General features: G+C 40.9%; 1 protein-coding gene across 4 annotated transcripts in view; it reads left to right on the top strand.

The window, feature by feature from the left end:
* Window positions 1-1,530: 1,530 nt before the first annotated feature.
* Window positions 1,531-14,768, top strand: part of TP63 (tumor protein p63) — a 214,277-nt gene continuing 201,039 nt past the window's right edge. Inside the window, exons 1-2 of one of the 4 annotated variants that reach the window (XM_051991652.1) lie at window positions 1,531-2,267; window positions 2,462-2,584. In XM_051991652.1, coding sequence (XP_051847612.1) covers window positions 2,116-2,267; window positions 2,462-2,584 — 275 coding nt within the window. In that variant the 5' untranslated portion in view covers window positions 1,531-2,115. The remainder of the gene's footprint in view (window positions 2,268-2,461; window positions 2,585-14,768) is intronic. The other 3 variants (XM_051991651.1, XM_051991654.1, XM_051991656.1) reach the window with 3 other exon arrangements.

Genomic DNA, 14,768 nt, shown 5'->3' with positions numbered 1-14,768 from the left:
CGATAAACTAAATAACAATAAAGAAATCCAAAGACTAAATACAGTATTTTAATTTAATCTAAAATTATGCAAAAAGACAGCCACAAGCATGCATACACTGGGAAAGAAATCCCAGAAGGCAAGCCAGTGCCAGCAGATGTAACTTAGCCAGAAGCCAGCTGATACTGAGACCAGATCTCTGTGATATTTCCAGTTAGTTGCCCCTACACGTCTCCAACTCAACATAGCCAAAACAGAACTAATCATCCCATTCACATCCCATCTTCTTCCAAAAATCCTTGTTTTCTAAGATACCACTTTGGTCATAATCATGAAGACTGGCCTCTTCCTCTTCTCATGTATCCAAACCCTTGCCAAGCTCCACAATAACTCTCCCTTTCTCTATTCTGCCCATTCACAAGACCAGCACCATAGTCCAAGCCATCATGATGTCTTAATTGGAATACCAGATCTTCCTCTCTTTTTAGTGTAACCCTTCTCTAGCTTATTCTCTATTAATTATGAACATCATCCCCACAGTATCCGAAACCATTACTCCTTTTGTCAGTGGCTCCCTTTTACCTCTGGGATAAATTATCTTGTGATCTTATCATTTAAAATCCTTGACAGTGTGACTTAATGAATTAAGTTTTTCCCATATCTCTTTATTTCATGCAGAGAGCTCTGCAATTGGTAATTCTATGAGAGTAGCCCCTAGAATCCCAGTCTGCAATTTTAGATCTAGCAGATCCTGTGTATCCAAAGACCTGACATCTAGTGACTGTGTGTACCAGGTCATGAATATTTGTCAAGTGAAGAACAAAAAAAAGGGAAAAAAAACAAACAAACAAAAAAAAAAACACCCCCAAAAAATTTAAAAAAAAAGGAAAGCTCCTTTAATGCCAATTAACAAATCTATAATTAATTAGGAAAATGATCTTCCCTACAAGTTTCGCATATTGTAGTGCAAGCTGTTTGAGTTGGCTCTGGCTCAGGCCTGCCAGTTTGTGGGATTCACAATTCACAGATGTTAGGAACTATCAGGCTGAGCGTGGGAGGAGAGTGTCAAGCTTTAAATAGTTTTTCTCTGCCATCCTGGCTGAAGTAGCAAAGAAAATGTTTCCCTGTAACACCTTCCAAACCCAAATTTCCTCTAAGGAAATTTCTCCTGTTTCCAGGGCGATGGCCCACCCTCACCCGCCCGCCCGCTTGGCCATGAGGATCGGCATTTGCTGAGGTCAGCAGGCTCCCAGGTGCACCCTGGGGAGGTGACCAGCGGGGCCCGGAACTGGGACACTGGTGACAGTCACTCCAACTCTATTTTCTTCTGGTGGAGTCGGTTTTAATTTAGCTCCTGATTCATATTTCATTCACTCCCCAAAACCACAAACCCAGAATAGGTCTGCCGACAACGGCACTCAGAGCAAGAGTGACAAGGTTACTTGGGCTGTGCGTTTCCTTATGGTGAATGTTCCCACGTGGGGCAATATTTTTGAGTTCTTTTAAGTACCCAAAACTTACTTCATCGAGAGTATTGTTGATTTATTATATTTTTAAACATACTCAGACGTTTGACCTTTCGGAGAGTTGAGGATTTTTTTTTTCTAAACATCTAAGGCTTCTTAATTAACATATAGATTCTTGTCAACTTTTGAAGCCCTGCTGGAATTTTGTTGTTTCAGAGTTTGAGAGGGGATTTTGAACACTTTGGAATCCTCATCTGTCTTTTTTTGGGAAGGAGAGGGAAGAAGGCAGCCATCCAAAGGTCAAGAGTTAAGAAGCTGAGGGTAGATCTTGCCCCCGCCCCCACCCTCTCTTCCTAGAGGATAACTCTATCCTCTTCCACATTTACTGTGATCAAGGAATGCTCCTGCCTTTGCCATTTGAGATTGGGACCACGGCCCAAATTGGCTGGAAGAGAGACGGAAGGAGAAAGGAAATGGGGAAGAGAAGGAAAGCTAGACTCTCCTAAATGGCTGCGAACCGCCCGGACCCCCGACACAGCCCGGCGGGATGCTTGCCGAGGCAGAATCTAATGAGCGACGGGGAAAAGCAGGTCATCTGCAGTGGGGTGGCCGCACAGCAGCCCCCGGGCCGGCCCGTTCCAAGAGTCCGAGCTGCTGAAATTAAACTCTGATGCCATTCCAGCAGCCGGCCAATCCCCAGAGGGATCAGAAGTTCAGAGATGCCACCAAGTTCCCCAGAGCAAATGTGGCTACTCCACGTCAAGAGCTGGACAGAAGATGTAGAGACGGAAGGAAAACAACCGTGCAGAGGATGCCCAGCTGGTAAGAAAGGGCTGTTTGTGATGCTTGAGTCACCTGATGGATTTCATTGGCCATGGCCAAAGGCAGCCCCACCTCTTGGCAGATGTAGGAAGAGGGGGCACTTGCTTTCTCTATCTTGTAGCAGTTGACCTGCTTGCCTTGAGCCGCCTGGCCTGATCTCTCCCTATATATATATATGTGCATCTATCTCCTAGGCATATGTGTGTATATCATCTCTCTTTCCCTGCTTGTCTACGCCCAAGAGAGCTGGAAGAAATGAATGTCGAACCCTCACCATACTCCACCTTGCCCTGCTGCCCCGACCCTTTCATCCAGCGGTGAGTTTGGGAGCGATGTGTTAACTTTTAGTCAAGCTTGATTGGAATGCCTTGTGATTTTAGGAGTGTTTCTTCTGTTTGGGGACTCGGGGGTGGGGGGAACGATCTCCCTCACAAGGCAGAAAGCCTGCCCCTTCTGGCCCAGAGCAGTGGTGGGATTGAGGCTTTCCAGCTTACTTGTATTCTCCAGCGAGCATCCTTTGTGGCTTCCTTTTCCGGGAAACCTCCAGAGTTAACAAGTGGTGATGTCCCCACATGAGATGATTGAGTGTTTCGGTCAGATTTTTGAAGTGTCAATTTTGTTTACCTTGATTTCTCTTCAATGTTTCTGGTCTTCCAAGTAAAAGTAATCCCATTGGACAGAGTAGAATGTCTAGGGATCTCAAGTCAAAGACACTGGGAATCCCATCTGCTAGGAAACTGATAAAGTAGAATTTAGAAGAGTTTCCTGATGAAATATAATTTAGAAGAGTGTCCTAATAAAGTATAATTTAGAAGAGTATCCTTTCCTCATTTTCTTGGATGGTAGACATCATCCTTGTAAACAGCCTGAGACTAATAACATGCTGTCTGCCTGCCTCAGCCATGTCAGTGGACAGGGGTACTGCTTAGTATCGAAAGGGATATTGGCAATCAAGTATAAAAGGTCTCTCTCTCTCTCTCTCTCTCTCTCTCTCTCTCTCTCTCTCTCTCTCTCTCTCTCTCTCGTGTTTCGAATTGAACTTGGCTATTTTTAAACTTGCAAATGTAATCTGAACAGTGTTTTTCCAGTCATAAAGTTACAGGACATATTCAGGGTCAAAAAAAAAATTGGATTCAAGTTAGAATTTAGGGTTTAGTTTAAAAGTGTGGCTGGACTGAAGATGGGAAGGGCTGTTTTTCCCAAAAATAACTTCCTGAAAGAGGCTGGAGAAGTTAAAAGAGCCGGGCTCCATCGGGAAGGGTGGACTTGTCATTCGTCACCGCTGCCGCCTGCAGCCTCTGGGCTGGGCTTGGACTGGAAGAGCCTGGACCCTGGTTCAGCCAAGGCTCGGTTTCTATCACCTGGCCTGCCAGATTAGGGCAGCTCTGTGATCATCTTCCCCAAGTTTAATTTGTCACCGTGTCTGACACTAACAAGGCCTCAGCTGCTCTTCCTGGGAGATTGCGAATCGGCAGGGAGAGAGCCCACCCGGGATAGGGGGCTATAGAGGGAAGAAGTGGGAGGAAAAAGAAGAGGCATGGTAAGGGCACCTGGCACGTGCTCTCCAGCTTAGGAAGAGTGAGCAGTTGGGATGAATTAGACACAGCTTGGGTTTGAAAGACACCACTTTTCCCCAAGCCTGGAAGTCCCTACCTCTCTCCAAACAGTCAGAGGAGAAAGAGAGTGAAGAGTTAATTCCCATGCTCCTAATCTCCTCTCCCTAAGATGTGTTAACATTCTGCTCATTCTTCTGAGATTAACCATGAAAGAATATGACAAGAATGATAGCCATCATTTTGTTCAGAACTCTAAGGACTGCAGAGAGCTTTTTATCAGTTATTCTACTTGGTCCTCAGAACAATCTGGGATTGAAGTGCAAATATTGCCCCCATTTTACAGATGAGCAAAATGAAACACAGGGAGGTCAAGTAATTTGTCTACAATCACACAATTAGTGTTGAGGGTAACACTATCTACTGTGTCACACACAGCTATAGCTTATTTGAGGGGGGGTTCTCTTAGCGAATCAGCATCTCACTTACTTATCCTGCTATCTTAGGAGAAGAAAGTGCCTTTGACAACCTTTGGCCAAATCGATTCTACCTTCTTTTAGCCATAGATTACCCCAGTGATCAAAGGGGGCAGAATGGTCCATAAAAGAGGGGACTATATCTTTAATTTATGGCCATCCTTCCTCATTATGATCATAGATATTTGATGAATATGGAGGAGTCGAATCAGGGAAAGAAAAGAAGAGTCTGTGCTCTCAGAAATTAATATTCTAGTCCCTTTCCAGGAAAATGCTGTTGTGTGACTCAAAGAAAGAGCTGCACAACTAGTCAATTGAAATATGATGATTAATAGTTGATAGATTGTTCTAGGATTGTTTAACTGTATTTGCCAGAAATAGATCATCTCTTGGAAATGATACGTTGATCTGGTACAGTGGATTAGGTGGTAAATAAATGCTTGTTGAATCATTGATATCATGTTATATGTGATCAATGTCTCTGTGACAAATGACAGTTTGCCTGTGATTTCTCATTTAATGGCTTATGGATGAATTGATATTTGGGGCCAGAAGTGACGACTTTCACATGTCCTGTAAAATATCCTCGTCAGAAACATTTCTGATATTCTGTTTGTTATATGAAGAACCAGAGCTCTCAGGGATGCTGAAGGAGTGAATGAATTGGAGCTGGTCTTTCCCATCAGCCAGTGCTGGGGCTTCTCATTTTACAAGACCTATTTTAAGAGAGACCATATTGAATCACTTCACAGCCACTGTCACCTCTAGTGTCAAATTTGTCTTTTCTTGACCTTGGCTTTACAAAGAAATATCAAAAAGAAAGAATGGGAAATCAGAAATTTTGTAGTGATTTTCAAAATCAATCCACTTCTCCTCCACAGGAAAGGGCCCCCTGGAGCTGTCCAAAGCGAATTATTAGGACAATTATGTTATGTGTCTAAACGAGTTCCTGTGAATGTGAATCTGGGTTAAAAAAAATAGATTTTAGTCACAAAATACTAGAGGTCTGAGTTAAGACTTCCTTCCAGGTTATGTTTGTGGTAGACTGTGGTGTTTCATTGCTTTCTTCAGCAGCTGTGGGCTGACACTCTGATGAGGATGGTTTATTTTAACCTATAAGAAAATTCTTCACAATGAGAAAGCCAAATAGAAATAAGGAACCGTAGCCTACTTCCTCCTGATACAGACCAGCAAACATGATCAGACAAGGAATAGAAACCTGTGAATATGTGGGTATAAGGAAAATTCAGATGGGAAAACAATTGCAACCACTACAAACTTTTACCTGCCTGGTATGAATTTGGGAAACAGCCTTCTGATTACCCAAATTGCCTTAGTTTTCTTTGTATATCCTCATAGTTGCTCTTATAACTTTACCAAATTGCTCTTGAGATCACAAATGATTTCAGTTTTGTTCCTCTATCTCCATCATGATCAGAGTTTGTGACACAAAATGGGAATTTAAGAAATGTGTGATGGTTGAATTCATGGGAGTGGCTGCAACAGGCTTCCCAAGTAGGGTTTCACTGATGGAAGTTTGGGCTATGGTGGGAAGCACCATAGGAAGTGTAGAGGGTCAAGAGATGCCTATTGAAAGCTGGCTCTGCTCCATGCTCTCTGTAAAAGCTGGGGCAAGATCCACACTCCTCTCCAGGTCTCAGTTCAACAGTATCCTGTTAAGGAGGAGTTTTATCCCTAAGAATATCGGGGAAATGACCCATATTTCAATGCTTATGGGAAAGCAAAAATATTTAAGGCTAGATGGAGTAAATTGTCAATATAACTGAGCGAAACCACACCCTGGCATCTGCATTTGTTAGGTTACATCATACCTGCAGCCCTCTGGGATGTGGGCAATTGTAAAAACCCTTCCATTTGGAAGGAGTCATGGGATCTAGCTAAAGAAATAGCTTTTGCATACACTGCAAATTTAATAGTGAATCTTAATTATTAAAAATAGGATGTGAGATGGATGGCATAAGGAGACCATTGGATCTTTAGTCAGAAAGATCTAAATTGGAATTCTGTCTCAAATACCGCTGGTTATTTAATAATAGGCTAAGCATTTCACCTCTTTTAGTCTCAGTTCCCTCATTTGTAAAATGGGATTGAAAAGAACATCATTCCACTGGGTCGATGTGAGGAGCAAATGAGATAACACAAGCCAAGAGTTTTGGAAATCTCAAAATTCAGATCTTCTGTCTCCAAGAACAGCTTCCTAACCATTAAGTGTTCTCCCCCTCTCCATTTTCTTCAAGATGACTATTTTACCACTCTCTGTTATGTAAGATCCCAACACCTTGGAATCGACAAATTTAGATGGGTCACTTGGTTATATGATCCCGAATATTTTTGGATACTAGGAGATGTATTTGCTGTTGTTGTGACTCATGAATTGATGGGGATTAACCTTACAAAAGGCACCTCATATCCAGTGTGCCATTATTGTTCAATTCTGCCCAAGTCCATGGAGGATCTCCTGACATATTTCATCGTCAGTATTTTTGGTAAAGGAATCATATAGAGGAATGAATGTTACACTTTTTGTCTGAAGGATCTAAGTTCAATAATGGTTACGTGATCCAGAGCAAGTCATCCAATATCTTTGGGGTCAGCTTCCCCTTCTGCAAAACAGGGATAATAAAAGCACTGATATTAAGCATAAGTGCCACATGATTGAAGTCCTATGGATCTGTGATTTATTATAAAGAATCTGAAGTGCTCCCAATCTAGATAGTCATATTATTCGTTCATTTCCTTTAGAACTTTGTTTATCTAAAACTCTTGCCCTTGGTCCTCTCAATTCTGTTGTTTTAATGTTTAAACTCTTTTAATGATGAAGCATGTTGCCCCATTCTCTTGTCCCTGCCCTCAAACTAGTGATTGAAGATAACAAGAAAGATGAACAATGGATTCCCTGAAACTTGTAAAAAGATAGAATGGAAAACTTTTGTCAGTCTCAGTTTCTTTATCTGCAAAATGGGAAAATAAATGTTCTTTACTATATTGGCTATTGTAAGGATCAAATGAGAGGATGAATGTGAAGTTCTTTGCAAATCTTGTAGTTCTGTGTCAAGGCTCTTCTTGAGAGCTGTGACAATCAAACACACACCACCAACAGCCCTCCCCATTGTTCTACTCTCTTGTTCTACTCACATCCACTCTCTGTATTGTGTGAGATAGATAGAGAGGGTTAGGAAAAATTTTCTAGTGGATTTCAATGTAGTGTAGGAAGGAAGGAAAGAAAAAAGAAAAGAGGAAGAGAAGAAAGGAGGAAGGGAGGAGGGAGGGAAGAAATGAGGAAGGGAGGGACAGAGGGAGGAAAGAAAGAAAGAAGATGAAAGAAAGAATGGTTGGTGGGAGAAACAAAGGAGGATATGAGGAAGGGATAAAGAAAGAAAAAGAGTGAGAGAGAGAAAAAGAAAGAAAAAAGAAAAAAGAAAGAAAGAAAAAAGAAAATGAAAGGAAGGAAGAAAACAAAGGAATGAAAGAAATAAGGAAGGAAGGGAGGGAGGGAGGGAGGGATGGAGAGATGGAGGGAGGGAAGAATGAAGAGAAGAAGGGATGGAGGGAAGGAGGGAGGGAGACAGGAAGGAAGGAAGGAAAAATGGAAGGAAGAAAGGAAGGAAGGAAGGAAGGAAGGAAGCTTAGACCTGTGGTTTAATTGATATAGACAACTTTTAGGTGAAGAATGTCCCCTATCAATGAAGGTAGGGATTTTCTCTGCAACTTATAGTCTTGTAGAATTGCCCAGAAATGACAATGTCCAGCCTTATAATCCTGTATGGACAGGAAATGTGACTTGAACCCAGGTTTCTCTGGGCATATGGTCAGCAATCTGTTTATTACATATTGCCTCTATAAAAATGGTAGATCTTCCAATTTTGTGGGTAACCTCATATCCAGGTAATCTTTGGGAAAAGTTTAGTTGGTAAGATATGGTAGCCCCAGTTCTATTCACTAAATGAATTCTTCAGGATATTAGTAGGTCTGTATTTATGGGCTAGAAAGAGTTTTAGAAGAAGACAAAGCTTTTAGGATGAAAAGCTGTGGACCTCAACACCAATACTCCCTCAATATTAATGATAACTTGTACATGTTATGTTTGAGTTTGCATTCACATGCAGGTGGGAGTGAGGGTGTGTGGCTGTGTGTGTCTTGCATCCATTATCTCAATGGAGCTTGATAAGACCTATTGGACCCTATGTATAAAGGAATTTTGCTCACAGAATTATTGGGAGTCGGATGACTAAGGGAAGTTCAGGGATTTATTTGTCTGTGGTCATAGTGTGTTGAAGAAAGGATGAGAACATATTCTGTCCTGACTAGAAGTTCATCCATTTTACTACTATACTGCCCTGCCAACAGACAGAGTATCTCTCCTCATCTCCAAAAGGGAAAAAAAAAATCATCTCTTTCCCATTTGATCATATTCCTTCATAAAATTCAGAATTTAAAACATCACCTTGTATCCCCTACCACCACGAACAACAAAAATAGAGAGAGAGGGAAAAATCTATATTTCAACATAATTTCTATTTTGAGTGTATCAAAAATCAATTGTGATGAATTCTGATCATAACATAGAAGATCTTAAAAAATAAATTCTAAAGCATACAAAAAAAGATTCATGTGGTCATTTTCTTAGGGGAATGGCTCCTTTGAACATAAAACTCAATTAGTATTAATCATATGTCAAGTTGATATAAAGAGTGATTCAAAAGAAAAATTTATTGGAAAACCACTGTTTTCCCATAAATTCAACATAATGGAGTCCATAGACAAGGGAAAGGGACTCAGTCCTACCTTGGCATTTCCTCCCCCCCCCCCCCCCAAATGAATATCAGATGTTAGCTGCTGAGGAAAAACAAAGCAAAAAACATGACAATATTCAACCCTCTTCCTCCTCCACCCATGAAAGTACAAATATCCGTGTAATATGCAAAAATCTAATGAATTTTGAAATGACAGCTGCCCTTCCTGAACTGTCTTTTAACTCAAGATCCCCATCTCTGAGCAGCCAGAGCTTTTTTACAACTCTGAATGGTCCCGATAGGTGTTCCATCGCCTAGAAGGCATCTGCCGAGGAACAGTCCCAAGCAACAAAGGTAAGATGGAAAAGACACTGTAATTAACATCAAAGACCAGTGACTCTGGTGTATATAATTAGCCACTTCCCCAGCCACAGAAAGCGACTTTGTTCAGTTGGAACCAGACAGAGGAGTGGACATGGGGATGATATTTACATATCGATTCTTTGGTGAAATTTCCATTCTCGTGGTCTGCTCCCCACTTATTGCTTTGTACCCCATGTGTACGCGTGAATACGTGTGACTCATTCACTTGCTCTTTTTCTCAGTCTCTGCCTTTTTCAATCTCTCTGCTTCTGCCTGTGTCTGTGTCTCTCTTCCTCTTTTTGTCCATCCGTCTCTCTCTGCCTTTCTCTATCCTCTGCCTCTCTGTCTCTGTCTCTTTCTAGCTGTTTCTCTGCACCTTTCTCTCATCCTATGAAGTTCCGAGCAGATTCATGAGTTGTAAAGACAGTTTCAGTCTTCACTTTCAGGCAGCTCATCTGCCTTCCCTTTTCATTTCTTCTGCGTGACTTCAATCTGTCCATCCCACTGAAAAGCAGTTGCCATTCTAGAAATCTGATTAGTTGGGTAGAGCTTCCTCACAATGAGAGACCAATCTGACATGGACACCACGCCTGAAAAGAACCGGAAATCAACAGGGCTAGACAGTAACCTTTTTGATCTAGTAAGATTCATTTAGCCAAATAGTAATTTAAGGGATATTGTTATTTGTTGAACTAGAAATCAGTCTGGGTCACTGCAAAAGTCTGCATCTTTATCATATATTGGGAAAGGCAACATGAGCTAGTGAATGGAGGACTGGCAATGACATTGGGAAGTGGGGAGTCCTGAGTTCCACTCCTGACACTAACACCTTGTAGTTGTGTCAGTCTAAGACATCCCGTCAGTGCCCCACAGACCTTCCAAGACTTGTTAGAGGGGAATTCCTGACCTGTTTGGGGAAAAATGAGCTTTTTCATGAGAGGCTGCCATCAACACAGTATGTTACAGAAATCACAATCTTACCCTACAATTCACCTGGGGGTTTTGTTTTCCTCCATTAATATTCAAATCAACTACAAAGGACATATGAAGAAAGACATTATCTGCATCCAGAGAAAGAACTGATAAATAGAGGTATGGCTAGAACAATTTAACATCTATTTGCCTATTTGTGTCCAATGATGGCCATCTTGGGGAGAGGAGAAAAAAAGGGAAAAAGTACATGATGCATTTATCATATATTTAAGAGCAATAGCAAGTTGTACATAATAGATATGCAGTGTCATGTACAATTTTTTAAAATTATTATTATATTAGGATATGGAATGGCTGTTTAATTCCATTAATTTAAAACAAAATAAAATAATTTTAAATAAAATTTAAAATAATTTTAACCTCCTGAAAGCCAGGGAGTATGTAGTTGTTTCCCCCCAGGTCTCTGTAATCTGCCTGGCATGTAGTGAGCATTATAGATAGATAATAAATATGATAGATGAATAGATAAATACATGGGTGGGATGAAAAATAAAATTATCAAAATACACATGAAACTGCATAGCTATTATGTACAAATTGCTATTCCTTTTAATTATATAATAAACTTCACAATATTCTCTATTACCGATGCATTCTCCCTATGGGTTTTCTTCTATTGCTGCTTCTCGGTCTGTGGTTTTAATTCCCTAAAATTATGAGACTTTTGATGAATGTGAGAAAGTAGACAACTTGGGTGTGAGAAGCTGAGCTTCTCATTTTATGAAACAATTAGGTGAGAGGGGAAAGCTGCATTTTAGTACAGTGCAGCAAGTCTTATTTGAAAGATATTAGATGTCTTGGATCCATTTAAGAAGTAGGACTTTCAGCAGATGGGGATTCTGATGAATAGTCCCTTTTTCCTCTCTGCTGTGTTATTAGTGTAGATTCTTGTCACTCTGGAAAAAAAACAAAGGCTTCTTTTAAGTCCAATAAGCTTTCATTTTAGATCAAATATAAAAATTTTACAGTATGTACTATATATTTAATCTTCATTTTTTTTTATGTTTAAATCTTGAACCTTCAGGCAAAGACATCCCTTGAAGGCTTCATTTCCCTTTGTTAATATTCTTTTACAAATCCTCCACCCTCCTTTTGATTGATAGGAAGGGAAAAAAAAGAAGAAGAAAGAGGGAAAGAGAAAAAAAAAAAAGAAGGTAGGAATGAAGGAAAAAAGAAAAAAGAAAGGAAGGAAGAAATCAAAGAGGGAAAGGAGGGAGGAAGGAAAGAAGGAAGGAAGGAAGAAAGAGAGGAAGGAAGGAAGGAGGAAGGAAGGAAGGAAGAAAGGGAGGAAGGAAGGAGGGAGGAAGGAAGGAGGAAGGAAGGAAGGAAGGAAGGAGGAAGGAAGGAAGGAGGAAGGAAGGAAGGAGGAAGGAAGGAAGGAGGGAGGGAGGAAGGAAGGAAGGAAAGAAGGAAGGAAGGAAGGAAGAAGGAAGGAAGGAAGGAGGGAGGGAGGGAGGGAGGAAGGAAGGAAGGAAGGAAGGAGGGAGGAAGGAAAAAAGGAAAGAAGGAAGGAAGGAAGGAAGGAAGGAAGGAAGGAAGGAAGGAAGGGAAAAAAAGGAGAAAGAGAGGACCACTTTTCTCCCAAAATTTTATAAATGCACTTACAAAGGATTTTATTACTGAATTCAGATTTTGGGTTATTTTCTTGAAGCTTAAAAAAAAGTTTTCATCACTTATAGCTCTACTAATCTGTAACTGCATGTCTTGAAAGCAGCAGCAGACTCATCCTCAGCTAAGGTCTTCAAGTAGGGCTCAGTTGACCACTTGAACTTCCAGCTCTATGTCTGAGCTGAATTTCTAAGAGATGTGTGCTAGTGCCGTTCATACCTGCTGTCCAGAGACCAAGGTTCAATTTTGAGTGTGAGCATTTGTGCCTCAGAGATTGGCAATTATAGAAATCAAGATTTGATTTACTGGGTTGTTGATTATCTCTAGGCAAGAAAATTATAGAAAAATGTAATAATGTAGTTTGAACATTAAAAAAAGTCTATTAAATATACACTTTTTGAAATCAGGTTGTTAACTCTTTACCAGCACAGCCTGGTTCCTAAGTATTTACTGAGTATGGGGTTATAGATATTTTTAGGATGGCAGAAGGGTTAATGAGATGGCCTTTTCCAGTTCTGAGATTCTGTGAGTCTGTGAAAATTGAACCTTTGTTCTGGTCTTAGAATTTCTCCCAGTGTGGAAGCTCCTTCTTTCAGTGTAAATCGGGATACTTTGGTCTTCAAGTGTTATCTGGATCTCTGAGAGATTCAAAAGCCTATTCAGGGTCACAGAACCAGGATAGGGTTGAGGGAGTTCCCTGGCTTCTATGTCACTTCACTTTCAAAAATCAAAATTAAATTATTCAATGTGAACATTAACTAAAAAAACTGCTAAGACAATGCAGTTTTATCTAATCTATTTCATCCCATTTTACACACACACACACACACACACACACACACACACACACACGCATATACACATACCTGGCCTTGTATAAATATTCTGACAAATGAGTTTTGCCTCTTATTCCTGTAACAGAACCACTTGGCCAAAAGCACTGAACACTTTTGAGACTTCTCTCATTAGGATTCCATATCATTTCCCAGGCTCCTTCAGTTCACAGATCCACCATCTCCATATGAATGAGCCTGGTTTCCCACAACTTCTCCAGCAACTCATCGCTTCCATCTCTTTTAATCTGCCACTTGAGTCTGACACAAAACCTTTGAGTTATTTTAATTTACATTTCTCTGTGAGTAATCTGCAGCAACTTTCCAAATGCTTGTTGACAGTTTTAGAAGCGATTATCAAGGCATAACTGAATGCCCTGGGACTGAGAGCTTAGCCCAGTATTTCTAGTTTCCTATTCTAGACCGGAAGCCAGGTCTCTCCACATCAAATGTTTATAAACACCCTTCGAATGGATTATTTTATTTGGTTCAACTGCCCCCATCCCCCACTGTCTATCCCCGGTGAACTGGAAAAGCTGATAAATATAAGCCCAAAGTGGGAACCTAACTTCCTGAGAAAAATTCTCTTGAGAAAAGAGGGAGGAGAAAACCAAACACCTATGGCCCAGGAAGTTCAAAATTAGGGTAAAGATTTGAAAAGGGCTGCATTCGGCTTGACTACTAAGATGCTACCACCCAAGGGCCTAAGCCCAAAATGATTTTTCCCTGTCAAAACAGGTTTTGCGGTACTACACGTGACATCTTGAGTTGCAGGGGAGCCTTGGTTTGTTTGGGTTTGAGCCATGAAGACCCTAAAATTTAATCACCCAGCTGAGCTGCTAATGTTGCTTTGTTTCCTTTTCTTGATTGGAGCTTAGGCCAAGAGAAGCTACAAATAATAGTACTGGCCCACCAGCATTTAGTTTCCTCCATTAGGTCAAGCATTGGGCCTGAAGAGTCAGTACCAGGAAGCTCCAAAGAAGGAGTCTCAGAAAGTGGGTTCAAAGCTCCGCTCTTCTGCTGATTCACTAGGGGATTGTAGGCAGCCACCTCCCCTCTCTTTGAGCCTCTCTTTTCTAATCAGCCAAGTGAGGAAGCTGGATGGCCCCTGACAGATCATGTCCCTCTGTGGAGTTACACTCTGCTCACAAGTTTCCAGTCAAGAAGCCCAGAGCCATCAAAGGCCATGTTCAGATGACTATAGAAGGTATCGCTAGCTGTGTGACCCTGGGCAAGTCACTTAACTCCAATTGCCTCAGGGGGAAAAAAAAAAAAAAAAACAAGTATCAGACTCAGATTTTCCAGCTTTGAGATCATCAGTCACTGTCCATGTTCATCCATTCTTCTCTATATTGAAGAGTACTCCTGTCTGTCAGAGACTGTACATGACCACCATTGTCCTGTCTACTATCCCATAATGTCTCTCAATGGATCCTTTCAATGGACAATTGACAAATCTCTGGATGGGCTGTACACAAACTAGACTCTGAAAATGTGTTCCTTATGCTTGGGTTTGCCGTGAGTTCAGCTCTAAAACCACTTAACTCGGAACTGAGCAGCAAACTTGGTCTCTTCCTAACATAATAAATATAATAGAGAAAATACAGTATAACTCTTTCAGAATAAAAGATCTCCTAGGGTCTAATTGTCCAGTCTGAGGCAGGAATAGGAGAGAGAGATTGTATTTCTTGAATATGAATGATATAGTTGACTGTCCATGGTGTTCCCCAAAGGCTAGCTGAGACTAGACTAGAGATATGGCAACGTGGAAATTTATCAAGGTTAGAAGAGCCTTCAGGAATCACATGATCATAGACATGACATTCGAAGAAACCTTAGGAATTATCGGGTCTGATCCCTTTATTTTACCTCTGGAGAAAAAGAGAGCCTTCAAGGTGAAAAGACACAGTACACACACACA

This window comes from Antechinus flavipes, chromosome 3 (genome assembly GCF_016432865.1).
Source record: "Antechinus flavipes isolate AdamAnt ecotype Samford, QLD, Australia chromosome 3, AdamAnt_v2, whole genome shotgun sequence".
Classification (NCBI taxonomy): Eukaryota; Metazoa; Chordata; class Mammalia; order Dasyuromorphia; family Dasyuridae; genus Antechinus; species Antechinus flavipes.
The sequence above is the reverse complement of the archived record's forward strand: the minus strand, read 5'-3'. Positions and strand labels throughout refer to the sequence as shown.